This window comes from Cervus elaphus, chromosome X, assembly GCF_910594005.1.
Source record: "Cervus elaphus chromosome X, mCerEla1.1, whole genome shotgun sequence".
Lineage (NCBI taxonomy): Eukaryota > Metazoa > Chordata > Mammalia > Artiodactyla > Cervidae > Cervus > Cervus elaphus.
This window is the reverse complement of record NC_057848.1, coordinates 97,912,949-97,940,088: the sequence shown is the minus strand read 5'-3', so window position 1 is coordinate 97,940,088 and position 27,140 is coordinate 97,912,949. Positions and strand designations below refer to the sequence as shown.

Sequence of the window (27,140 nt, the reverse complement as noted above, 5' to 3'; positions counted from 1 at the left end):
GAATAGTTCGGTGTCGGAGGCCACTTTGGGAGCTCTGCGTAACAATTGGATGTTCTCTAGTCAGACTGCTAGGCTTGAAGCTGAAGAACTACACTGCCCCCTTCTCCGGGTCCATCCTCATTTACTCGCTGGCCCCTAACTGCCTCAGGTAGTCAGGAGGCTGGCCAGGGAGTCTCCACCTACTCACGGGCGGCAGCCATTCGGCGCGCTCGGGAGCCTAGGGGTTGGGACCCATTGGCTGGGGGGCGCTGCCAGTCTCGGGAGGGGGTGTGGTGGGGGTGGGGTTTCGGGCCGCCGCAGGTCCAGGCAGCTCACTGTTTGCTGGGTGGTGAGTGGGCTAGAGCTTAGCGTTAGCTCCACTACCGTAGACTTGCAAACAGTTCGGAGCGAGCGCGAGCGAGCCAGAGAGAGTGAGAGAGTGAGGGAGCGGGTAGGAGGGGACCTAGAGGAGACAGGGCAAGAAAGCAAAGGCCTGAAGACCAACGATTTGAGACTGAATGACCATGGCTGTCTCCGCACCTCCGGTAATCTCTGCAACTTCCAGCGGCGCAGGCGTCCCGGGGGGCTTGTTTCGGGCGGAACCCCTGTACTCGACTCCTGGAGAGCCTTCTCGTCTCACCCCCAGTATGATCAACAGTTTCATGGCCAGTAACCACGGCTGCAGCGCCGGGGGTGGAGGGGTCGGTAGTACCAGCGCAGGCAGTAGCAATACCAACACCGAGTGCCGGATGGTCGACATGCATGGGGTAAAGGTGGCTTCCTTCCTGATGGACGGCCAGGAACTGATTTGCCTGCCGCAAGTCTTTGATCTCTTCCTCAAACACCTGGTGGGAGGGTTGCATACGGTGTACACCAAGCTGAAGAGACTGGACATATCCCCGGTGGTGTGTACTGTTGAGCAGGTCCGGATCCTCCGCGGGCTGGGGGCCATCCAGCCCGGGGTCAACCGCTGCAAACTCATCACCAGGAAAGACTTCGAAACTTTGTTCACCGATTGCACCAATGCCAGGTGAGATTCTCGTTTCTTAGCTCTCTCTTCCCCCTTCGCCCTCTTCTGCATGTCTCATCCTCTTCCAACTTTGTAGAGTGAGTTTTAACTAGCTTGCTCTACTCTTCAGGCTCTAAGTCGGTGGGAAAAAGGGGACTGGAAAGACTCATTAATTGCCTGTCCCTTCTAGTCCGAGCTCAGGGGCAGAGCTTGGGTCTAAGAAAGTCTCGCACAAACTTCAGTTTGCGGTCCTGTACTGAAAGTTTCCAGCCTTTCGCCCTTATCTTGCTTGGTTTTCTGGCTGCTTGTGATTATTTGTTAATTTCTCTATTTGGTTTTCTTTCCTGCTCATTTGTGGCCATACGGGTCGGATAGATTTTTCTCCTGAACACGGACACCAAGGGCTTTCCGGAGGAGAGGGCTGGCTGAGCTGTAAACTGTGATCCTAAGCTAGCAATCCAGAGCACAGCATTTGGGGGATGCAGAGGGTCGGAAGTCTAGAATCCATCCCAGAGGATGATTCGTTCCCCATCCTGTGTGTTTGTTGTGAGAATGCGTTGGTGTGTGATGGTGGTAGTGGTGGTGGTGCTGGTGTGTGTGTCTGTCTGTGAGAGGGAGCCAGAACAAGCTTATGAAGATGAGTGCTCATGCCTGCTGCGCAAAGCTTCCCCGTACACGATACAGGAAAGTCGATGGAGCCTTTTTTTTTTTTTAAAGAACGATGGCAAGTGCCACTTTCCTGGGATCAACCCTTTGGGTCATCTACAGAGGGCAATGTGGGGCATGAACAGTGGGGCCGGGGCCGGGTGGGGATTGCAATAAAAGTTGGCAGGTTTTCAGAGAGGATGCTTTCAGCTCTTCCCTCAGGCAAACAGTTGGAAGGATCCCATTCCCCCAAAGAGAGGATTCCCTAAATAATGATGGTCAGCTTCTCTGGTTGTAAATGCACCTCCTTCGTAACACAGCCTAGAAGTACATTGTAGAACAAATATTTATTTGCATATGTCCATAAGCAAATTTTATTCAATGTTTGAGTTTTAAGAAAGTAAACTATATTCAAGATTATTTAACTTTTTAAAGACTTTTAAATTAGTTTTCCTAGTATTTATTCCATCTCTAGTATAGTAATATCTGTTAGGAAAGTACACATTTGGTAGATGTGATTAGCATACAAACCAAATCACCATCACCAAGCTAAAGGGGGCAAAGGTTTTTGTTGTGAAACAGCACTACTGTTTATCATTTTGCAGAAAACATCTGCGGAGGTAGATTTTCTCACAGTGCAACTTTAAATCATAAGATCCCTGGGTTTATGAACCAAAACTAACCCAGTTGACACATCTGCTGTAAAATCCAAACTACTATGTATAGTCAAAGTATACTGACAACTTGTAGACAAACTGTTGCTGACTGCTACAATAAGATAATGCTACAGAACTTACAAGGGGACCTTTTGTTTTTCTTTTTTTCTCTTTGAGCAGTGTTCTCCTGTGTTCTAGCAATTAAGCAGAAGCCTATTTATATAAGAACTCTTACCTGAATTATATCTGGGGCTTAAAAACCTGGCTTATTAGATCACATTTTTTTAAGGAAGATAGATGGCCTTAAAACACAAAGGATACCTGTTCCCTCAATAAAAAAAAAGCAATTATAGGTTTTAAGAGTAGAAAGGATATTTTATTTTGGCCACAAAGCACTCTACTAATACCCAAACTCAGAGGATTACCAGGGACTTCAGATGAGGGTCATCTAGTTTATTTGTTGTCATTTGAAAAGACTTGAACAATTGACCTGAAAACCTATCTTCTGTCCTCCTCCTTTCTCCCTTTCCTGGTTTCTCTTGCAAATGTCCACTCTTAAAGAGAAATGAACAATTATTACACATAGGAAATTCTACTTTCTTTAATAAATAATTTACATACCCTTGAGCAAAATCTATAATTTTCATTAAAAAATAAATAGATTAACACTTTAATGTGATTTTGATGCTTCCCTCTGTAAATAGAAACTTTAATTTTTATTAGAGCTACTTACTAAAGGGAAAAATAATAAATTTCTCTATATCCAGAGTCAAGTGTTCTTATGCTATTTTTGAACCCTGTTATATGATGTGTTTTAGGTTATTATTTCTATTCAGTTATGTTTTATTTATTCCTTATCAAGCCTTTACAATGCCAACTTTTTTGAGGGCTTAGATTGCTTTTGTGTATGTGCACATGTAAAAGTGATAGATAAATATTAAAAATATAAGAGGAAACATATCTGAAATATGCATGTGCTTCCTCCTGCAGTTTTTCTTTATGAGTATTTTATTTATTACACACATTTTCTATAATTATGTTACAATTGTTGCAATATGTAGTTGAAAAAATTTATGAAATATATTCTATGAATTCAATCTATAAATAAAGATGAGGAAAACTACTAGAAACCCCTATGTTGCAATTTCTAGACAGTAAAGAAATCCTCACAATTTCTGGAAAAAATATAATTAACATTACCACATTTTGTCCTCATAATCATATAGTTTAAAAATTACAAAATATAATAATACTTATAATGGATACCTTATGACTTGAGGTAACATTATTTACAGATGTGTGTACCTTAAATCATTCCTCCCATCTGTGAAATTAGTATTTAAGTAAACATTACTTCCATGACTTTTCTATTCAGTGAAAAGAAAGGTGAAGGATGTAAATAGAAATGAGGCCCAAGAGAGACAAAATAAAATACATGAGATGGAGACAGTAAGAGAAAAGAGATATAGGATATGAGCAGAATGATGCCATAAGATGGAGTGAAAGATGGATCAGAGGAGCTTACAGAGATGCCCAAAGAAGATGAGCAATATGCCAGTGAAGACTTGGCTAAAGAGAATTGTCATTTAGGACTCATGATTTCCTAGCACTTTAAGCTAAAAGGGGGGATAAGTGCAAGGAAGAAGTCTATGTTCAATGAGTGGAAACACCTACATACTACTGTTCTTATTTGAGAAAAGTGATTCACCTTCATCTCCTAATGGATCAATTTCCATACTGTATTGTTGAATGGAAGGCCTGTCTGTAATGGTGTTGTTGGCAATTTTCTTTTCCTACATAATAAACATTTCTGCTTTTCTTTGTCAGATAACTAGGGAAGGATACAAGGCCTGATATAGGATATTTTAATTTGGAATGCTTCCTACACTATTCCAGAACACACAAAATAGACCACTTTAAAACTGGTCGTTTTCAGAGACCTTGAGGTGTTGCCACTGAAAATGAATGAGTAAAATACTTACATAATTGTTTCTTTGACAGTACTGAAAGTCACAAAAGTAGCTCAATCAGTGCCTTATATTAACTACTTTTATTAAATAATTATTAAAATATTCAAAGTTCTCTTCCAAGAAAAGAAGTTGGAAAGTAATACCTGCCTCAGCTACTAGAGAATAGAAAGACTGAAACTCTTGACTATTCATTGTTCTATTAAATGTCAGGCTTTACATTGCTGCAGTTGAAAATGGCTATCCAAGTCTTTTTCCTTGATGCCTCTTAGCTTCATAAATTAATTGTAAAGAAGATTATTTTGAGGGTTATTAAGAAAATGATGATTAAAAAGACTCAAACCAAATAGGAAAACTTGTTATCTTGTTTTAGATCTTTGTTTTTTGCAGATAAAGCACTGTATTTATTTTCCATTTCTTGTCCAAGAGAACTTAGAGTGTTAATATTATAGAGTCCAGGCAGATTCAGAAAGCAAATGTCTAAAATATCTCACTTTTATGCAATGGATTTTCCTTACTGAATTCTTCAAAGTTTAATGTAGCAGTAAACTATTAAATTAAAAATTGTTATTCAGTAAATGTGAAAAGTCAACCAAAACATTTTAGTGTTATCTCTCTTTATCTACCTATCTATATAAAAGTAACATTGTCAAATTTCATAATCAGGATTTAATTTCATTTGAGGGCCAACTGATTAAATGTTATCCAGTCATTTACATATAGTTAAATGGATGCCTAGACCACAATGTATGACTAAGAAAATATTTTAATGCATTTGGAGACATGATTCAACATATATTCAAATTAATATAATTCAGTTTTTTAATTAAAAATTTAAATGTTCCAGTCATGGTTTATTGTTATTCTGACTGTGTGAACAGAACATAAATGGGCTTCCATTTTAGAATAACTTTATGTGACTTATAATGACTTTTACAACAATTTAAAACTACTACTTTCAAATACTACAGATATTATTTAAAACATTCAATGAGTTTAGCTTTGTATTCACACTTGATGAATATAGTTCATAATCCACAAAGCATAACAACTTTGAAAATATATGTTTTCATTCATTGTAAAGTTAAGCAAAATCAAATTTTTTAAGAACTTGTATCACTTTCCTGGGCTAATATTTTGTATGACTTACATTTTCAGAAATGATAAAAAGGTTTTAGCAATTATCTAGGCAATAAATGCAGACATTTTAATTCATGGGATAATGAGGGGGTAGTCATGTCTGTTAAAAGCAGTCACATAGTCAACAATGCACTGTCTTTTATTAGAGAATGATGTCAATATTATAATTAACGCCATCTACTCATGTGCCAGTCCACAGAACTTCCACGTGTACATTCATTTTAACTTCTGCATAAATAACTACTTTTGTGTTTATCTAATACTTTTGCTGGATTTCATATTTGCCCCAAAACTCATTATTAGGTAATGGATATTACATTAAAGAAATGATACATGATATGATAGAGAATATCTTTGGATATTTATGTATGATTTTAACCTCAGTGTATAGTACATGAACGCTAATAAGTCATTAGTAAGTGATGGTCTTCAGACATTAATGTTTAGATGGTTTCATACAGGAATCCTCTAATACTTGTATAAAATAGCAAGTCTGAATTGTTTGATGCTTTATTAAGTAAACTTATTTTGTCTAAATGAAATCTCTAGATTTTTTAAAAGTGCCTCCAGCAGGCAAATGTAATTGTGAGAAACCCTAATCGTAATACATTATATTTCAGTTGGTAACCTATGTCTACAGTGGTGCTTTATCTGATGCATTTCAAGAAACAAATGATTTAGATTTATCCACTCTATACATTTCAGATATACATTAAAACTGCCCTAATTGACAAAAACTGAAAATATCATGTTTTCAGAGGAAGAACACCAAACCTTTCTCCCCAAAGAAAAACAATTAGGTATTAATGATATTCTTGTTGCATATTCAAAAGGTCTTTGGTAGCATTTTTTTCTTCCTTTTCTTCCCTTTCACCATCTCAACCTGCAAAACTCTTCACTGTCACTTCAGATCACACAATTCTAAAAAGAAAAAACAACATTTAAACACATTTGCTTTGGAAGGGAAATTGAGCATTTGCACCCAATAAGCCTGATTGTGGAACTGCATGCAAATTGTGTTTTGATTTATCTCCTTTACACTTTTTTCCATTTGAATTGATCTTGCATTAATTTCACCAAGCAGCTCTGTGAGGCTGCAGATGTTGCCTTGTGTTTAATAAATCAATGAGACAGATCTGAATGAATCACTTCAGATGGATTCTCTGCTCGGTTTGATGTCTAGATGTTATTCTTAGCTTGTTATCATGACAGATGCATTAATGTTCCCATACACTGCCAGCAATGTCAAAGAGATCGAAGCTTTTAAAGTGGCGGCATCCCTTTTTCCATTTTCTACTTTAGACCAACTAAATTTATTTTATTTTGTTTAGGAATCAGAAAAAAATATCAAACCAATCATAAGTTTCTTCATGGGAAAGATTCTTAATTTTCATGCTATATTAACTCTTCCAAAATGGTGGAAATCAATATCTTAAAACCTAAATATAGGGTAGCTGCTTAGTAAATAGTGCCTCCACATTAATATTTAATCATGGTAGGAAAAATGAGAATAAGTAATATATGATTGGGACACATTGAAAGTGTCACTATAAATAGAATAATGCTGTATCCAAATTGATTACAGAAGGGTGTTAGTTTTTAAATCCTTACTAATAAGCTTCTTGTTGGCTTAATGCAGCTGCAACATACTCTTACCAAGGGATTTAGAACTCCTTCAGGATTTAATATTTCTTTTTAGTAGTAAGGAGACAGCTTGTCCATTGTGTATTCATTATTTCCTCACTTCACAGTGCTGAAAATCTTAGAAAAGTTTATTTTATTTTAGTATATCACAGCTGTTTATATTTTGGGTAATTGTAAATTAAAAATCATTCAATAACAATAAATGCTACTTTTATAATTTATTTTCTTAAAATATAGAAACACATATGCACACTAAAAGGTACTTTGTATAACTCTAGTGAACTTTGTTACCTACCTGCATTTAGTATCATCACTATCATGTTTTATTTCATTTCATCCATGGCATCATTGTGTTGGTTTTTGTAGAGAAACAATTGTGTTAATTGTTGTGAAATATTTTGAGTTTAATGTTGTCAGTGTTATAACTTTTAAAGTTAATCTCTGATGTTTGAAAATACAGATTTTAGAAAGGATATTCAATTTTTTTTCTTCTTCAACTTTCTGAAGAATGTATATTTTTAAAAATCAACTCTCAGGTAGTTCTCTTTGCAGGCCTTTACAGTATTCTTTCATCACATTTTTACTGTTAGCTTTATTAGAATAGGAAAACAGAAAACTGTTAACTGATACAGTTGAGGTCTCAAATTCTTCAGGACACTTTTATCTGCAGTGTTAGACTAATCTTGGAAGCTTAGGATACATGTTATGATTTGCAGTATGATTTAAAAAGAAGTTTATAAGTAAGTTGAATAAGTTATGGACAAGAGTTAGCTTTTTTTTTTCCATATTTTGCTTAAACTGTGGGAATGTCTTCATTGTGAGGTCTTGCCACATCCTTCTTTAAAGATAAATTTATATATTAGAATTGGTAAAATTATTATAACAAGAATGTGAATGTAAGATGTGATATACATTGATTTATGCAAAATTAAATATAACATAACTAAACAGCAAATGGATACATTTATCACTACCTATAATGATATCCCTAAAATAAAACTAAATTTGTTACATAAAACAAAACCTTGGATTTGCAATAATAATTTCTGAGGAGTTATCTTTAACTTCAGTAATATTTATAGTAAAATTTTAGTAAGCCTGATATCATATACATTTAGGCAACTAATTCACACTTTTTTAATGAATACAGTCATGTACACATACACATTTATTCTTCTCATTAGAATTCTTTGCACAAATTACTGTGCTTAAAAAAAACTAAGTAGTTACATAAAATGTACAATAATAAAAGGACACTAATCCTAAAAATTTAATTCCATTATAAAACCATTTGTAATCATGCCATAAAATTTTCACAAGTATACAAATAAAGCTATACAAATCTATTATATGAAATTAAAATGTTTAAATGAAATATATCTGTAAAGAAAGTATGACTTCTTGATATTTTCTTTTAGTGAAAACCCATAGGAGATGTTCTAATACTACTATAAAATGATTCAACTATTTAGATGTATACTACTTGATATCAGCACTAAACCAGTTGACTTTTGATATCTTTTCAAACAGTGTTTATGAAAAATGAGTTGGTAAAAAGAGGGTTTTCCTCCATTCTATCTATAGTTTGTGAATAGAAAGAGGAATACTTAAGTATAGTGATTTATTTTTTTCTTGAATAATCTCAGGACCCATCCAATTGCAATACAAATTTGCATGAGGTGTTCCCCCCCCTCACCCCCATTTAAAGGAATAGCTTAACTTTTTCAGGTGTAATTAATTTTGAAGAGTAATATTTCCTTTCATCTAAGACCCCTGAGGTTGAAACTACTCATATGCGGGTACTATTCTAACTCATTACAATTATTTAGTTTATTAGATCAAATCATGGTGAAAACTTTGTAATTATACTGCTGGAAAAAATATGTAGTACAGGAAAGCTTAAAAAATAATGAACCATGGTATTTTTATTGCTAAATAACCTTTTTATTTTTAAACAAGTTGCTTAATAGTGTATAATGTAGTATGTATGTTAAGGTATAAAACATTCAATTGTAATTGTGTCCAATGATCTTATCAGATTGCTGGCAACTGCTAGCTGGTGACAGCATTTAGTCTACATTTTGTCTATCTGCTATTTATGTGATGTTAAAAAGAAAAAAGTAATATTGATCTGTCTCCAGATTAAAGTTTGAAATGGGCAACAGCCTGAATACAAAGGGCTTTTTTTTTTTATGATTTCTTAGCTTGCCATTGATCTCCTAGTTTTATTGCATTCATTATTTATTTAAAGAATTTGCAAGCTAAACATAACGTTAAGCTAGTTTGCACACAGGGACCGCACTTAGGAAATTGAATGGAAATTGCATTAGAGATGAACATCTGTGCTATTTTTCCACTCATGTGTTTATGGGTTTGTATAAAAGGTGTATTGGATTAACAGTTATAACCATTATAGCTTACAGCAATATGATTCAGAGCTTTTAGTTATTTTGGAAGAAGTCTGTCTCTTACTTGCTTATTTAAGAAGTATAGTAATATCATCATAAACAATATTTGGATAAATTTATTTCATAGCACATTTGTTAATGCATTATCTACATTATACATCAATTGTGAGGCTCCTTGTTTTATTGCAATAAAAACATTTTAAAAAATTCAGACTTAATTATCATATAAGACTATACTATCTCTTATTGGCTTTTGACAGTAGGATACATAGGTGCTATTTACACAGTACCTATTTTAAGAATGTTGAGTTTAATGCCATATTAATGCACATCAAATTCACAGAAATGGTATAAAAATTGCAATGTGACCATCCATAAAATGTGATTATATATGTATGTTAGGCCTTGATCCTTCTGAAAGGATAATAAACATTCAGACACTGAGGGCTTGCTCTATATAACACTATAGACAATATGGTGGGATGCTTTATGATACAGTTTCCCCCTTGAATTCAATCCAAAGAATTTTAATTACAAAATCTCAAGAGGAATTCACCTGAAATAGTTCTCTGGAGGACATAAGTTAGACCCTAGTGTGAGTATCTTTATTGAAATATTGTCTTTAATCTGTAGACATTTGGAAAACTTATTCTGTCCACTTAATTACTAGAATTTAAATAAATAAAAACATCTTCACAATAATTTTGATCTCTCATGATTAGATTTGTTGTAATGGAGTGTGTGTGTGTATACAGTATATTCTGTGGTGCCAGGCAGTGTTCTAGGTGAAGAGAGGGAACACCACAGTCTCTTCTCTCATGAAGCTTTTATTCTGGAATCATGCTGTCTTTAGCTTAGGGTATATAAAGCCTATATCCCACCTTTTATATTTGTTAAATTGTGAAATCTTTGAGATTAAAAATTTTTGCCTTACCCATTGTTGAATAATCCTTATATATCTTGTATCTGCCTGTGTGCTATATCAGTAACACTAGATTTTTTTTCAGTCTTTAGAATTATACCAGAAAGGTAGAACTAAAAATAGTTATTAATATATAAATATTTTAGTTTTATGTTTTACTTATGATATAACTATATAAAATCCTCATCAAGAGGAACTGGGAATAAAATACATATTTTCATAAGAATGGCTGCAGTTAATTCATTTTAGTATCTTTTCTCTGACATATAGTATTTTTGCAAGGGGTATGAGTCCTTAAAAATTCATAAAATTAGTTATTCTATGAGACACACGTTTTTATAGTAGAATGTGTAACTGTGGATTAGAAAAACATGGGATTTTTTCCCCCATGTAAAAAAGCTTGCCTTTGTTTATGTTAATTTTAAATAGATGCTCAAGTTTAAGAGTTTGATATGCTTTTACATGTAGTCCTATACAATATGTGCCAAAAATGAAAACAAAGATGAGAAAAAAATATTGATTTTAGTTTATTCAGAGTACATGGACCCTTACATGTATTACATTTAAACACAAATAACTCTGGAAAATTATAAACATATATAATTAAATGTTAATATTAAGCTTTCTGCCTTGAAAATAGCCTATGATCTGCTAAATTTCTAAATGTATTTTGTAAAAAAGTTTGTGAGTACCCTCGGGGTTTTCACTTGAGGAAGACAAAAGGGGAGTTCATTCATACAAAGAAATTTACTGCATAGTACATTTTATGCACAGTACACAAATTTTTGCTCTCATTTTATAACTCAATTAGAATATTCAATTTGAACACACACATATATATACATACAATATATATAGTGTATATATGTGTGTGTTTGTGTATGTATATGTAATATGTATATATTATATATTTCCAATTCAACCCATTTGTCACTTCACTTCAACAAATATTAAATAAGTTCCTACTATTAGTCTGTACCAGGCTACTTATCAAGGGGAGAGGAGTGATCTTAAGAATTATCCAAATTCTTCATCTCATCTCCAGATTAACTAGGTAGAATTTTATTGTTATATGGTTGACTCTCAGCTAACCTACATTAATGCAAGGAACAGTAAATGATGTATACAATTCAAAATTGTGGAAAATTAACATAACATTAATTAGGCTTTGTAGTACATTATGAAATGTACCTGTATATGAATGTACCTGTATGAAATGGTACCTGTATAAATTTATCTTGCTTATTCTATTATTAAATTGTGTTCACATTTTATAAATATTCACTGGTGGGAAGGAGAGATAGACCAGAAACATACTAAGGTTGGATTCAATCTGAAATTAAATGCTTCATATAGAAAACATCTGAAATGAGCAAAGACATTGAGCTTATATGTCATAGCTAACAGTTGTGTACTGGATCATGTTAGTGCTTAATTAAATTAGTATATTTTGTTTGAATTTATTCTTATATTGCCTATGTAAACATTTATCCATTTAATGGGTGCAGTACTCATTATAGCTGTTAGCAGATCAAAACCTGGAAAACTGCATGAGTTCAGTTGTTGGCTTAAACCTTGTTTCCTGTGCTTAGGACCCCTAAACAACCATCTTCCATTTAATAGGGGCTTCCCTTGTGGCTCAGCTGGTAAAGAATCCACCTGCAATGTGGGAGACCTGGGTTCAATCCCTGGGATAGGAAAATCCCCTGGAGAAGGGAAAGGCTACCCACTCCAGTATTCTGGCCTGGAGAATTTCATGGACTGTATGATCCATGGGGTCGCAAAGAGTTGGACACGACTGAGCGACTTTCACTATAAGTTAAATAAACATGGGTTGACATCAGAGGAATCATGGCTTTTGAGTTAAAACACACTGATGAGTATAGTGCTAAATCAAATTTTTGTGAATTGTTTCTACTCTATGATTGGAATAATTAATCGACATTCCACTTGCAGTTTGAAAAATGGAATGCTGTAGTCTTGAGGCTGATCATGTCCTGCAAGAATGGCCATTTTGATCATGGGTACATGTTGAGCATTGTGGTCTCTGAAGAGGGTAATAACTGTTCCAGAGCTTAATTGATACAAGTACTGTAGGATAGCCACTTTCTTGCATTTGTTTTGGATTGGTCCTTGTCATATTAGAAGACTGACAGATTTTTGTTATTTTAGGGCCATATTCTTTTTCATGAGGTTGTATGTTTACATAACCTCCATTCTGCCAGAGTCTAAAGCTTTTCCTCTTCTTTTTAGTTTAACCCCAGTGAATTGAATAACTGCTCTTCTGTGTATTGTTTCATTTTTTTTCCCCCAAGCGGGCTCTCAGTTTTTAAATGTAAATACAACTCAAGAAATTCAGACTTTTAGATCTTTTTCTATATTAGTGGAAAAAATGTAAAAGTGTCCATCAAAGAAGGGGCCATGGAGCTCAATAGTTTAAAGTTTTCTGTCCAGTTAGGAAGACTCTTGATTTTAAACATAGGAGAACTATATACTTTGGGTCATGCTAGCATTGATATAGTACCATTTAGGCATGAACAAAGGAATGAAGCTAAATAAGGGTGAAGAAAACTTGATGAGAAAATATTTTTCATGGAAATATTGAATGGATCAGGAACTATTAATATTTAGATGATCAATGAGAAGTAGGTAGTATAATGTGGACTGATGAAGGCCTTTCCACAGATCTGTTGAATGAATTATTTCCTTTAATTGCATTCATTTTATTATAGTGGTTTAAGCAGATTCATGAATAGGAACAGAAAGTATAAAAATATTAGCTGTGAGTAAAAATAAAAATGCTATAGACAAAATGTGGAAATGTTATTCTATTTGAGGTGAGCTGGTAGTATTTGAAACCATGAAAGAATATTTGCATATGTGTTGTCACTAAAATAATATTCCTTTATTGCACTAGTAAATGTTACATTAGTTTCTAAAATATTTTATGCAGTGTTCAACTATATTTCCTCTGTAAGTTACCTTACTATTACTGGTCTGTTAGCCTGATTCTAGCTTGCCATAGCACATTTTTGAAACACATGTTGAGTATGAATTTATTAAAAAGGGTTACATTTTGCCTTTGGGTATGTGTGTGAAGTTTTTATGGTATTCAAGATTAAGTTTGTATTTTAGGGAGTAATTTGAACCACTGCATCCAGATTGTTTAATGAACATTAAAATTTGAATTAAAAAACATCAAAGTGGCATTTTTGTAGTTAATAAGTACAGTAAAGTTTACATATTTCCTTCATGCCTTCTCCCTGAAAATATATCTGGAAGTTTAAAATTACTAGCTAGGTGTAATAGTAAAAACTTTACATGTATGTACTGGTTTATAGTTTATATAGTGATTTCATATACATTAGCTCATTTAATCTAATCCTTGGTTTATTTTTATAATTTTGTTGTGAAATTTCTAAATTTTTAATAAACAGATGACTGATCACTGTACAACATGATACTTCTGGGCATCACTTAAATTTCATTTAGACTCTTTTCCCCTCAATGCTAAATCAGCATCATCCATAGTTGTAATGAAACTTACAGTGCTTCTAGGGAATAATAGTAACTTAAATTTGTGCTGAAGTTCACAGGCTGCAAAGCTTAATCATACACTATCTGCATTTATCCTCACAGCAATTCTACAAAGCATGTCATCTGATTGTGAATTTAGGAGAGAAAATTGAAATGTAGGTAAGGAAAATGAATTGCTTAAGGCCATAGAATCTAGTACAGGCAGAGACAGTCCTTGAACCTAAGCTTCTGTTTTATCTCCTCCCTATGTTGTCTCTGAAGTATTAAGTCTTGAGAGACAGACTTGAAAAAAAAAGTTTTGTTTGGGTGTGGATTGTTGCAGATAGTCAGGAAATTATGGAAAAACTAGTGGTGGGAAATAGAGAAAAACTAGTAGGAAAGAGAAGCATACATAGGAGCTTCCCTAGAATGTCTTCAGGGCATGTGCTTGATGGAACATACTGACTTTTATTGATGTTTTCAGAAATATAGTAACTGAATTCCCTCTGTGGAGACTCAGTTCCATATACATGTACAGAAAGATTTGGGGAATCAACAAAAACTTAACATTTTGAATGGAAAATGAAAGGAATAGTAATTCAAGAAAGTGTGTAGAAATAGCAATAGTTCATCAAAGCATAAAATTGAAAGAATTTATGAAGGTGGGATCTATTAATAGTTACTAAAATACGATATGAATTGTCTCTTGTGTCCAGAATACTATGCTAGCATCAGTGGCTAAGTTCAGAGAGATTTAAATCTTACCATAGAGACAAGGCATAAACACATAAAAAAGATTACTAGTTGTTCATTCATTCATCAAATAGCTGTTGAGTGTCTATTCTGTGTCAAACATTCTTCTAGGTGCTTGGGATATATTTGTTAAAAATAAAGATTCTGTCCCTGAGAAGAGGATTATATTCTAGGGTATGGTGGTATGGATGCGTGTAGGTGGCTCAGTCGCTAAGTTGTGTCTGACTCTTTGCGACTGCATGGACTGTAGCCTTCCAGGCTCCTCTATCCATGGGATTCTCCAGGCAAGAATACTGGAGTGGGTTGCCATTCCCTTCTCCAGGGGATCTTCTCAACCCAGGGATTGAACCCATATCTCCTGCACTGGCAGGTGGATTTTTTATACTGAGCCACCTGGTAGTATGGATGAGGAAGACAATAAACAGTATGCATAATAAAGAAGTAAATTATACTGTATGTTAGAAGGTGGTAAGTGCTATGGAAAACATAGAGCAAATAGAGCAAAATAAGGATATGGCAGGCAGGATTGGAGTTGGTTGCTGTTTTAAATAGAATGGGTGCTATAGGCCTCATTGAGAACATGAACTTTGTTCACAGAGGGGTGTTAGCCTAGCCAAATCTGAGGAAAGTGTCTCAGGCTGAGAAAACAGTTTGACCAAAAGCCCTAAAACATGGCTTTGGCTACTAGCATGGCTAGTAGGTTTGAGGAATAGTAAGGAGGCTAGTTTGGCTGGAATGAAGTGATTGAGGGGAATAGTAAGAACAAGATCTAAATGGTAATGTTGGGAGGGGGTTATATAGGACCTTTTAGGACATTTTGAGGACTCTAAATGAAATGCGGAGTCACTGCAGAGTTTTGAGCATGGCTATCACATGACTTGACCTAGGTTTCTAAATGATGACTAGCTACTAGATTGAGAACAGGCTTCAAGTTGGGGCAAGGTGGAAGCAGTTATGATGCTACTGCAGTGAACAAGGAGAGAGATGGTGGTGGCTTAGACCATTGTGATAGAGTATAGATAGAATTGGTCAGATTCTGGTTACGTTTTGAAAATAAAACCAACAGAATTTCCTGACTGAGCTAAGAACTAGACACTGAGTGTGAGCAAAAGAAGAGTCACAGAAAACTCCCAAGATTGTGGTCTGAGCAACTGGAAGGATGAGTTTTCCATCATTTGTGAAGGGGAAGGCTGTATGTGGAGCAGGTTTGGGGAGAAAGTTCAGGTGTTCAGATTTATATGTGTTAGTTTTTAGATACATTTTAGCCTTTTCAGCCTTTTAGAGTAGTCATTGGGTATATATATATATACATATATACACATATATGTATATATATACATATGTATATGTATATACATATACATACCTATGTATATATATATGTATATATATATCTATGTGTGTGTGTATATGTATATATGTAAAGTCTGGTGTTTGAAAGAAATATCTAAACAGGAAATACAAATTTTGGACAGGAGTGACTCTACATAGAAAAAAGAAGAGTTTCAAGTACTAAGTAAGTTCTGGGTCTTACCAAGATAAAGAGATTAGGGAAAAGAGAAATTAACAAAAGCCTAAGAAGGAACATGCAGTGAAGTAGGAGGAAAACCAAGGGAGAATCATGTTCTTGAAAGCTAAGTGCAAAAAATGTATCAAAAAGGAGGCGGTGATCAACCATATCAAATGCTGTTGATAAGCCAAAAGCCATGACTGAACATTGGCCATTGGATATAGCAATGGAAGTCATTGGTGAGCTTTATGAGAACAGTTTTAGTAGAATAATAAGAATGAAAAGTCTAAGTGATGTGTTTAGGAGAGATCAGGAGGAGGTGAGTTGGAAGCAGTGTATAGATAATTGTTTCCAGGTGGGAAGGAGTAGCTTGAGAGTAGGGAAGAATGAAATAAGAGTGGAGTAGGAAATGGCAACGCACTCCACTATTGTTGCCTGGAAAAGTCTATGGACAGAGCAGCCTGACAGGCTACAGCTCATGGGATTGCAAAGAGTCGACACAACTGAGCAGCAGAGCACAAACAAGGGCCCACCTTAATCCAGATTGATCTCATCTCAAAATCCACAATCACATGTACAAAGATTGTTTTTCCAAATCAGGTCCTCTTTGTAGGTTCTGGGGGTTACAACTTGGGCATACCTTTGGGGCCACTATTAAGCCTGCTGCAGTCTGGTAAGAAAAAAAAAAAGAAAAAGAATGAAATAAGAGGTTATAGCATGTGCTATTATGAATAATACATTAGAAATTAAGAAAAATGATGTTGTAGGAGAGTAGTATTGCTGAAGTGATATTCTTTTTTTAAAAAGGGAATATTTATTAATTTTATTTTTGGCTGCACTGGGTCTTTGTTGCTTTGCTTGGGCTTTTTCTAGTTGCCTCGAGCGGGGGCTACTCTGTAGTTGTGGTGCGGGCTTCTCATTGAGGTAGCTTCTCCTATTGCAGAGCATGGGCTCTAGGGCATGCTGGCTTTAGTAATTGCAGGGAGTGGGCTCCAGAGCATGAAGGATTCAGTAGTCGTGATGCACGGGTTTGGTTGCCCTGCAGCATGTGGGATTTTCCCAGACCAGGGATCTCAACCTGTGTCCCCTGCCTTGGCAGGCGGATTCTTAACCACTGGATCACCAGAGAAGTCCCCGAAGTGATATTCTTGAATAGGAGAGAGCAGATAGGATCTAGTGCACAAGCAGAGGCATTGGGTTTAGGTAGGAGCAAGGTTAGTGTATTTCCATTAACAGATGGTGGAGAGGTTGGTTGCTCTGGTTTAAGGACTCCATGAAAGTCCTTTTCTGATTCAATTTTCCCAGTGAAGTGGGAAACAAGTCATTTGTTAAGAATGAGGATTGGAAAGGAAGTTTTGGAGATTTGAGGAGAAAGACAAAATGTGAAATAGCCATCTATATGAGTAGGAGAGTAAACTACTTAAAAGTTTAGTATGATTGCCAGGCCATATTAAATGCCCACTGAGGTTTCTGATCATAAATTCAAAATGGCCAGTATGGTTGTGTATTTTATTTCCACCATATAGAGCTTCATCAGTTCTGCTGCAAAGGAAAATAATTGAATTTAATAAGAACTGTGGTTTTGCTAAGCTGTATGAGTGTGCAGGAGAGTTGAGGCTTTATGCAAAAAGTGATTATAATGAATGGCAACAAGTTTTAAACTGGTAAGGAAAAAAATAGGATTTCAATAAAGTGAGATACAGTGAAAGGCTGGTAATATCAATGAATTGGAGGTTTCAAAAAGAGGTCAAATAATTTTTGGAGTTGAAGTACTAGAAGGAATGAACAGAAGTAGTGGTGGTCAGAGGGTAGGATGCCTGAGATTAAGAATATAGAGGAGTTGAAATTACTGGTAACTACAGAATTTAGGGTATAGCCATGAGCATGAGTGACAGAGTAAAGAGAACAAGATCTTTGAAGGAGAGGAGTGTTGGTCATGTCATCTGTCAGTCATGTCATCAAAACTGAAAGGCTAGAGTGTTGGTCATGTCATCTATGTATACATTGTTCATTGAAATTGCTAAGGATTAAGACAGGAGTCTTGATGTATTTCAAATTTTGTAGTACATATAGTAATGCTACTAGAGTATGCTTTGTTAAAAAATATTTAATTTAATTTCTAAAAAAATTAAAGTTACTGGAATTAAGAACTCAGGGAGCTCAATTTGACAAATGCATTCTTTAAAAATAACCACATTCACTGTATTATGAAGGTATGAATACTTAATAATTCCTGTTTTGCCATGGGTGTGCTGTGTTTCAGTTAAGCTGTCTTGAAGAATATGGTGAAAAATAACATTTTCTAAATAATTGAAATAATGTTTGGTTTATTTCATCTGTAATTAACATTATTTTATAATAGGTGATATACTTCATTTTATTATGAACTGATTTTATACCAGAAGCATTCTTGGTCCTAGGCTGTGTGGTTGTTAATCTTATTAGTATGTCATATACTCAGAAAGAATGCATTAAGTTCCTACTTTCATTTTAACACACTAGTATTTTCTAATGTAGTGAAGTACTACAGAGCTGCTAGCCATGGTCCAGAACTAGGAAATTGTCATGGTTCTTTACTTATAGAGTGTTTATAATGCTTTCAAAGTGGCAGAAACCCAATCAATGTATGTTTAACACCTGCTGTTCTCTGATTCATGCATTATTAACCTCACATGGAATCTAAATACTTAAACAGCTTCTGCTGTAGTCACTACTTCTCCTCACTACTCTTTGACTACTCTTGGGATTTCTGTGACCTTGGAGGTTTAATGATGAAGAAATAGTTAAGCTTTAAACATGAGGTTCTCATGTGAAATCATAGCAGAGCAAAGCTAAGAAGTTGGTGATCTCAATCTTAATTCCTTACTAATTACCTAGGAAACGAAGTTTCTCTGATGGGGCATGCCCAGACATTCACCTGGTATGTTAATAGAGTGGTTGGGAAGAAGAGTTTGGTCAGCATTTGCAAACTAATAGATTCTGTCACTGATTCTGAGTTTTAATTTCTGCAGCTGGAGAAGAGCAAGGGCAGCCATATGTAGTAACATCTGCTATTAAGACTCTTGTTTAGGGAAAAAATGCAATTCCATTGTTAAAAATTGATTTTAGCCCTTTGGGTTGATTAAAAAAACTTGTTTCCCTTCTTTATATAGCACTGAAAAGAGACATGGGCATACACCAGACTTTGGGTTATCTCAATCAGGATAGTCTGTGCAAAGTATTGAGGAAAGACTATTTTAGGCATGAGGACTCTAATATGTATTCCACAAAAGGAACAAGTGATTACTCATCCCGCCCCATATTTCAAATTTGATGAGATTAGAACTTCAAATGAATATTTTGTTCAAGCATGAATCATTGGCAGATTTGTTAAAACTGAATGGAAGTGAACTGAAGTATGTAAACTGCTTAAGAAAACTGATATCAGAAAATGTTAAGGTTGAGATTCCTTTCCAGGAAGAATCACAGTAGAAAGTACTCAAGGTCTTATTGAAAAACAACTATCTTTAAAGCCTTATCTCCTCTATGAGGACTTCTTTTATCACCTGCAGTGATCTCTTGCTTCTCCAAACTTTGATCTGCAGATAGCTTTTCTTCTTATTTCCTCTCTTCCTCTTTTCTCTTCCCCTTCCCCCTCTCCACCTCCGCCTCCTGCTTCTCCTCATTTTATAAATTGTTTTAAGCTGCATTTGTTTTCTCCTTTCCCAAATAGCTTCCAAATTCCTCAACTTCAAGAATAGTCTGATGTGTTGTTTTATCATTCATAGTGCCTAATGTTGTACATGGATGTAAGTATTCAAAATGTATTCAGTTTGTTGCTTTGACAGTGTAACTATGATTTATTATAATTTAATGTATTTACTTAGGGGAACTGTTCATATTTTAAGCAAATTTATTGTTATACCAAAGAGGTGTATTTTTCTGATTCTGATTGATAGCTCCTCTTGTACAATGAAAGCCTAGGGAGTTATTATTCTGTCTTAGATAGCCACATTTGTTCTAACGCTTTCTAGATGTATGATCATTTAAGCCTTAGTTTTTCCATCTAAAAATGGGGATACTATTATTTACATAACTTATGGGGTTAAGAAGGTTAATTAAGATCATGTACACAAAATGCTTAGCATATAATAAGAGCTCAGTAAATGTTAGCTCTTATTAGTGAAAGTGGTATCACAGTAATATGTGTGAACATACTCATATACATACATTCAGAACACAAGAAAAAGAGCAAATCCCAGAATAAAATGAACCAGGTTTCAGAAGCTTTTGCTACTAGTAGCAATTAACTGGTTGACTGTGAGTGACACTGTATGCACTTCATTTTCTAGGAAATTCTTGTCTGTTGACTTTCTAGGCTGATATGGCAGCTGGTAGGCCATTTATTACTAGTTCTATTTTGGTGGAAAATTCAGCCTTGTGTGTCATTTAGAGTTTGTGACACATGTACCCTCCCAAGGCTTAATGAGTTGTCTACAGATGGGCTGTTATTTATTACAGTCATGTAGAATAAAATTGATTGTCTTCTAAAATTAATTTTTCATTTGCCTCTAGCCTTGCTTTAATAGAGGACACACAGTTGCCTGTTTGCAGAAATACTGTTTAATCACATTAATGTCTAAGCCCCCCCAGGCTGAAGAAGATAATTGTACAAACGAATGGCAAAATCTGTATCTTTAACTTCTATTTATGATTAAATTATGCAAATGACTTATCTCCTGCCCTTCCAAGCACTAATCATCTAATTAGGAATGATGTGTTAAAGGGATGTTTTTGAATCAGGAGGATGAATGCTGGAAGCAGAAAATGGGAGCTGACAGTGAAACCACTGAAGGTACAATAATGTGTAGTGGATGAATCTACATATATGGCACAAAAAGAGATGGAAAGGCTTATACATATTATCCATAGATCTGACATGTGTCCTCCTTTGGCAGGAAATATAGTTCCTTATCTATGATGACATCTTTTTTTGAGATTAACTCTAAACTCTTAGTAAGGCACGTGTTAAATTTCCTGTGTTCTTGAATACTCAAGAGACCTGGAAGTTTTATTATCTCACCCAATGAAGTAATTGACTTGCTCTTTTAATCCATGGAATTTAATCTGCAGCAAAGGAATGGGACTGTACATTGACTATGAACATACACTAGGTTTTTCAGATTGTACTTTATCAAAAGTAGTTCCCTTTTCCATGAAAAATAAAACCAAGTTAGGACATGCAAACCTAGGAAAAATGTAGTCCTCCTATTAGGGAACTTAGGTATAAATTCCAAGTAGCATTCCAGATATACATTTGCAAGATCTTACCTTTTAAGTTTTGTGCTTCTGCTTCTAGACATTGATTGTGAAGAGATTTTAGCACAATCATTCTATTATTTGTGGCCATAATTATTCTATACAATATAGAGATTGTCTCTTTATCAATAATACTTATTGTGTTAACAGTTAATAACTATAATAATAAAAAATAGTATTATTGATGTTTAGCAACCATGTCAAATTTTATATGTTAACATAGTTTTTATAATAATGTAAAACAAAACATAATAAATCAGGCTATACCAATAAAATTACTGTGGGTGTTTTAGAGCTTCCTAAAAGTCTTTCTTATAGGTACATTTGTGGGAGTCAGAAATCATAACATTTATGTCCTTTTAATATAGTCTTTTATTGATTTGATCTCTGTGATGGTTATTACAGTGAACTCCAGGGTATTTTCTTTATATAATGTAAACCATTTCCCAACATATGTGAGAACAAAATCTCAAGAAGTATATCCTAAATAGAATAAATTTTTTTTGTACCAAATTTGTACCAAATAAATTTTCTCAAGTTCTTGAAACCAGTGCTGTCATTCTATTTGTCACTGAGCTTATTCTCCTGCATGTGCTGGTTCAGTTCACTGAGAAGACCCCATTGATCACCAGCAGCTGCTATTTATTGGAGTGTTGCAGGTCCTTACAATATTGATGCCAAGTGGATATAAGCATTTATTTAACATCTTTGCTTGTTAAGAGTAGGCATCAAACTATAGTTTATATGCTTTTATTGAGGAAAACTGTTTAAGCTATTTATTTGGACAATTGAAGTCAATGAGTCTAACTTATTGGACTTTCCAAGGTTGACACTTTTGAACTTTGTGATGGAGATTTGACATACATTCCTATAGAGGACAGCCATTTACAGATTTCTACAATGAAGAGACCACTGCCTCCAGGATTCCACTCAATTCAGAAGGGCTAAGGTTGGTTTGTGGCAATGAAGAGTGAGTTCTTTTTAACACTGCATTTCCATCCCATGAAGCTTTATCTCTCTTTTCTCTTCAAAAACTAACATGATTATTACATTTCTTAACTCCCTCACCCCTGGAAAGTCAGGCATTACCATATCATATGTTAGAAAACAGTGAACTGAATATGTCCCTATTAATACATTCTTTTTTGAGACTGAATTAATTCTTAACCACTATTATGATTTTAAAATGAGTCTAAATAAGTTTAACAGACATTCCCTTGGTTTTAAAGGAGCCAAAGAAGGATGATTTGAATATCAGGAATAGCAGTAAGCGATTTTATAATCCCTTGCTTCTAGTAAGTTTTCTACATGTCATTTGTACATGATGATAGAATTGTGATATTCAAACTCATTTTTGTTATTATAATAAAAAATATATTTATGACTTACATTTGGTTCTTTACATGGAAGATTAACAGATCTACCTTAGTTGATTAAGAAACTCAGTCACAATATCAATCGCTACCCATATCTCCTGGGCTCTTAAAACACCTTCACAGAATCCTAGAATTATGAGAAACAGATTTCAAAACAGTTTGGAGCAATTAAGTGCTTTTTAAGTATTATCAAGAAAGTTGGAAAACAGTTTGAATCTAAAACTCCACTAATTTTTGTTCATTCAAGGGCTGGAATAAGGGATGCATAAAACAAGCTAACTATCCACCAAATGGGAGACTAGGTACTCTCTACAGGAAGCTTATCTTCTGTGAGAATTGAAAAAAAAAATACTCAGAGAAGTTTATCATATGCTGTTATAGCCAGAATAATGGGATCACTTTCTTAAAACTCCAAACTCTAAGTAGTTGGGCTTGTAATATACCTCAGGAGGACTCAAGAAATGGAAGATTAATGTGCTACAATCTTATTTTTCCTCTTCTTCAATGATTGGGAATGGTGAGTGATCTTTGGAAAACCTGAGATGGCCATACATGTGCAGAGACTGGGTTTCGGTCAAACCTTAGTAAAACATCTGGTGGTGAAGAGTATATGCCTCTGGTGAACCCTACCTGTAAGAGGCAACTTTCTACATTCCCTCAGAATATTGGGAAGCACCATCAATAGTTTTACTCTCTCATTCATGTGACTATTTCTTTTCTCCAGTTGTTTATACTGTATAGTGGTAGGGAATCTTAATGAGATGGGACAGGACTTCACTTCAGGCTATAATTTCTAGATAATTAGTTTAAGAGGCTGAGGCAGAGGAAGAACATGTCTTTTAGTTTGCTAAAGGGCCTGATTCCTTATCCAGTGCATACTGAACCTTCTGGCATGCCTGATTCTCTAGAATCTTGCCCTTGATTGATACCACTTTTGTGGTAGTGATTAATTTCTGTATTTTTTGTAGTTGCTTTTGAAGTTTACCCATTTTCACAGTTTTGATAAACCATTCAGAGTGATATTTATTCAGTGTAGAGCATCATATAGCTTTCTTTCATACCTACTCTATTGATATATATGTATATATATATATATATATACATATATACACATATATATTGATATGTATATATATACAGAGAGAAATTACTAAATAAATTTTGAGTAACTTTCTAATGCCCCATAACATTAGTTTCAAAACTGATTTATTAAATGACATTCATTACCACATATCTGTACCCAAACAGACATGGCTGCTGCACTATAATTAAATGAAAATTTGTAGATTGACGTTCCTAGAAAAAAATAAGCCTGTAATCTTTTTATAGGGTTTGAAGTTATAATAATAATTTCCATTTACTGAGCATCATCTATGAGGCAGACACAGTGCTTGGGACTTTCCATTCATTACCCAATTTAATCCTCACAAGCACCATACAAGTTTGCCATTGTTAGTCTCTTTTTACAGTTGAGAAAGCTGAAGCTAAGGAAAATTAGGTAAAAGAGCTAGTCAATGCAGAGCCAGGAATTGTCTGACACCAAACCTATGTTCTTTTTGACTGTTCTATTCTGTACTAACTAAAATAATACATTAATTAAACATTGGCAAATTGAGCCACCAACTGGATCAGACTTGAGGAAAAGATATTTGAAATAATGACACAAAATTGAAATGATTTATATTTGATTGCTTAGAATATAGAACACATCTTAATCATTGATATACTAGCACATTTTTGAAGGGTATTGGCAAATGCTAGTTTTCTTCAGATAGGTTCTCATCAGGCTCTGATTATAAATGGAATAGAGATTGTCATCTTTATAATGAATATCTATTTATTTTGATGTCATTTATTCATTGAAATTATCAGTGAGCATTCCAAATACTGAAAAATATATTTCAAGGGGGAATAGAGTCACTGAACACCTATCATTGTTCTGTTTCTCTTGTCTACTGCATTTAAATAATAAAATGGTGTTTTGAAGACAAGTAGCAACAATCCTTAAAAAATAATTCAGGCTGTTGAGTGTTAAGTAGGATGTTTATAGGGAGCTATAAAGTGGAAAAAGTCTTACATTTCTACTGTGCAGGATTTAATTATGCTATTTGCTGAAACTTCAAGGAGAAGATGAGATAACATTTCATTCAACACTACAAAGAAAGCATATTGGGGAAAAGAATAGTGAGAATCCATACAAATTGGGTTCCAGATACCAGGTTGGGTTATAGGATATATAAGTCAATTAACACTTTCCTAATGATACTGGTGATCTAAACTGTAGGGCATATATGGACTTCCTTCTTCATACATATATTTTCTTGACACTTTGTCAAGTTAGTACTATCTCATTTTGTGAATAGAGAAACAAAGTCTTAAAGGGACTGGGTCCTATCAAAGCCAGACTGACAATAGTGATGGTAGAAAAGAAGTTGCAATGTACTTAGAGTTCTCTAGTCATTGGGCAATATTTTCTATAATACTTTCTTTGCCATATAGCTCAATTTACTTAAGGATTTTGGAATAGCTTATTAACAGTAGTTAGTGAAGTATTACAGTTATATAGGATGACAATAAAATTTAATGAGGGATATTTCATTATACCAGAGTGAGATATCTGACTAGATACTGTGAAAACCTAGTCAGAGGTACCAGCTACCTCGAGATTATAATTGATGCCATCAGAGGAAAATGTCTCCTAAATTTTTGGCATGGCATAAACTACTATGGGCTTCCCTGGTGGCTCAGCTGGTAAAGAATCTGCCTGCAATGTGGGAGACCTGGGTTAGGAAGATCCCCTGGAGAAGGGGAAGGCTACCCACCCCGGTATTCAGGCCTGGAGAATTACATGGACAATTGCACTCATCTCACATGCTAGTAAAGTAATGCTCAAAATTCTCCAAGCCAGGCTTCAGCAATACGTGAACCAAGAACCTCCAGATGTTCAAGCTGGTTTTAGAAAAGGCAGAGGAACCAGAGATGAAATTGCCAACATCTGCTGGATCATCGAAAAAGCAAGAGAGTTCCAGAAAAAACATCTATTTCTGCTTTATTGATTATGCCAAAGCCTTTGACTGTGTGGATCACAGTAAACTGTGGAAAATTCTGAAAGAGATGGGACCACCAGACCACCTGACCCACGTCTTGAGAAACCTATATGCAGGTCAGGAAGCAATAGTTAGAACTGGACGTGGAACAACAGACTGGTTCCAAATAGGAAAAGGAGTATGTCAAGGCTGTATATTGTCACCCTGCTTATTTAACTTATATGCAAAGTACATCATAAGAAACGCTGGGCTGGAAGAAGCACAAGCTGGAATCAAGATTGCTGGGAGAATTATCAATAACTTCAGATATGCAGATGACACCACCCTTATGGCAGAAAGTGAAGAGGAACTAAAAAGCCTCTTGATGAAAGTGAAAGAGGAGAGAGAAAAAGTTGGCTTAAAGCTCAACATTCAGAAAACTAAGATCATGGCATCTGGTCCCATCACTTCATGGGAAATAGACAGGGAAACAGCAGAAGCAGTGTCAGACTTTATTTTTTGGGGCTCCAGAATCACTGCAGATGGTGACTGCAGTCATGAAATTAAAAGACTCCTTGGAAGGACAGTTATGACCAACCTAGATAGCATATTATAAAACAGAGACATTACTTTGCCAACCAAGGTCCGTCTAGTCAAGGCTCTGGTTTTTGTAGTGGTCATATATGGATGTGAGAGTTGGACTATAAAGAAAGCTGAGTGCTGAAAAATTGATGCTTTTGAACTGTGATGTTGGAGAAGACTCTTGAAAGTCCCTTGGACTGCAAGGAGATCTAACCAGTCCATCCTAAAGGAGATCAGTCCTGGGTGTTCATTGGAAGGGCTGATGCTGAAGCTGAAACTCCAATACTTTGGCCACCTCATGCGAAGCATTGACTCATTGGAAAAGACCCTCCTGGGGGCAGGAGGAGAAGGGGACGGCAGAGGATGAGATGGCTGGATGGCATCACTGACATGATGGACATGAGTTTGAGTAAGCTCTGGGAGTTGGTGATTGACAGGGAGGCCTGGCGTGCTGCGATTCATGGGGTCACAAAGAGTTGGGCACGACTGAGCAACTGAACTGAACTGATGTAGTCCATGAGGTCATGAAGAGTTGGACACGACTGAACAACTTTCACTTCAAACCACTATAAGAGTGTATAGACATTAAATGATACAATGGGCCAATTAGACCTACTTGATATCTATAGGACATTTCACCCTAAAACAATGAATTTTACTGTTTTCTCAAGTACACACGGAACCTTCTCCATGATAGATCACATCCTGG

General features: G+C 35.1%; 1 protein-coding gene across 1 annotated transcript in view; it reads left to right on the top strand.

Annotated features, from left to right (window-relative positions):
- The first annotated feature begins 348 nt into the window (after positions 1–348).
- The window catches only part of DACH2 (dachshund family transcription factor 2), a 798,949-nt gene continuing 772,157 nt past the window's right edge, over positions 349–27,140 (top strand). The window contains exon 1 of the mRNA XM_043897104.1: positions 349–1,009. Coding sequence (XP_043753039.1) covers positions 498–1,009 — 512 coding nt within the window. The 5' untranslated portion in view covers positions 349–497. The remainder of the gene's footprint in view (positions 1,010–27,140) is intronic.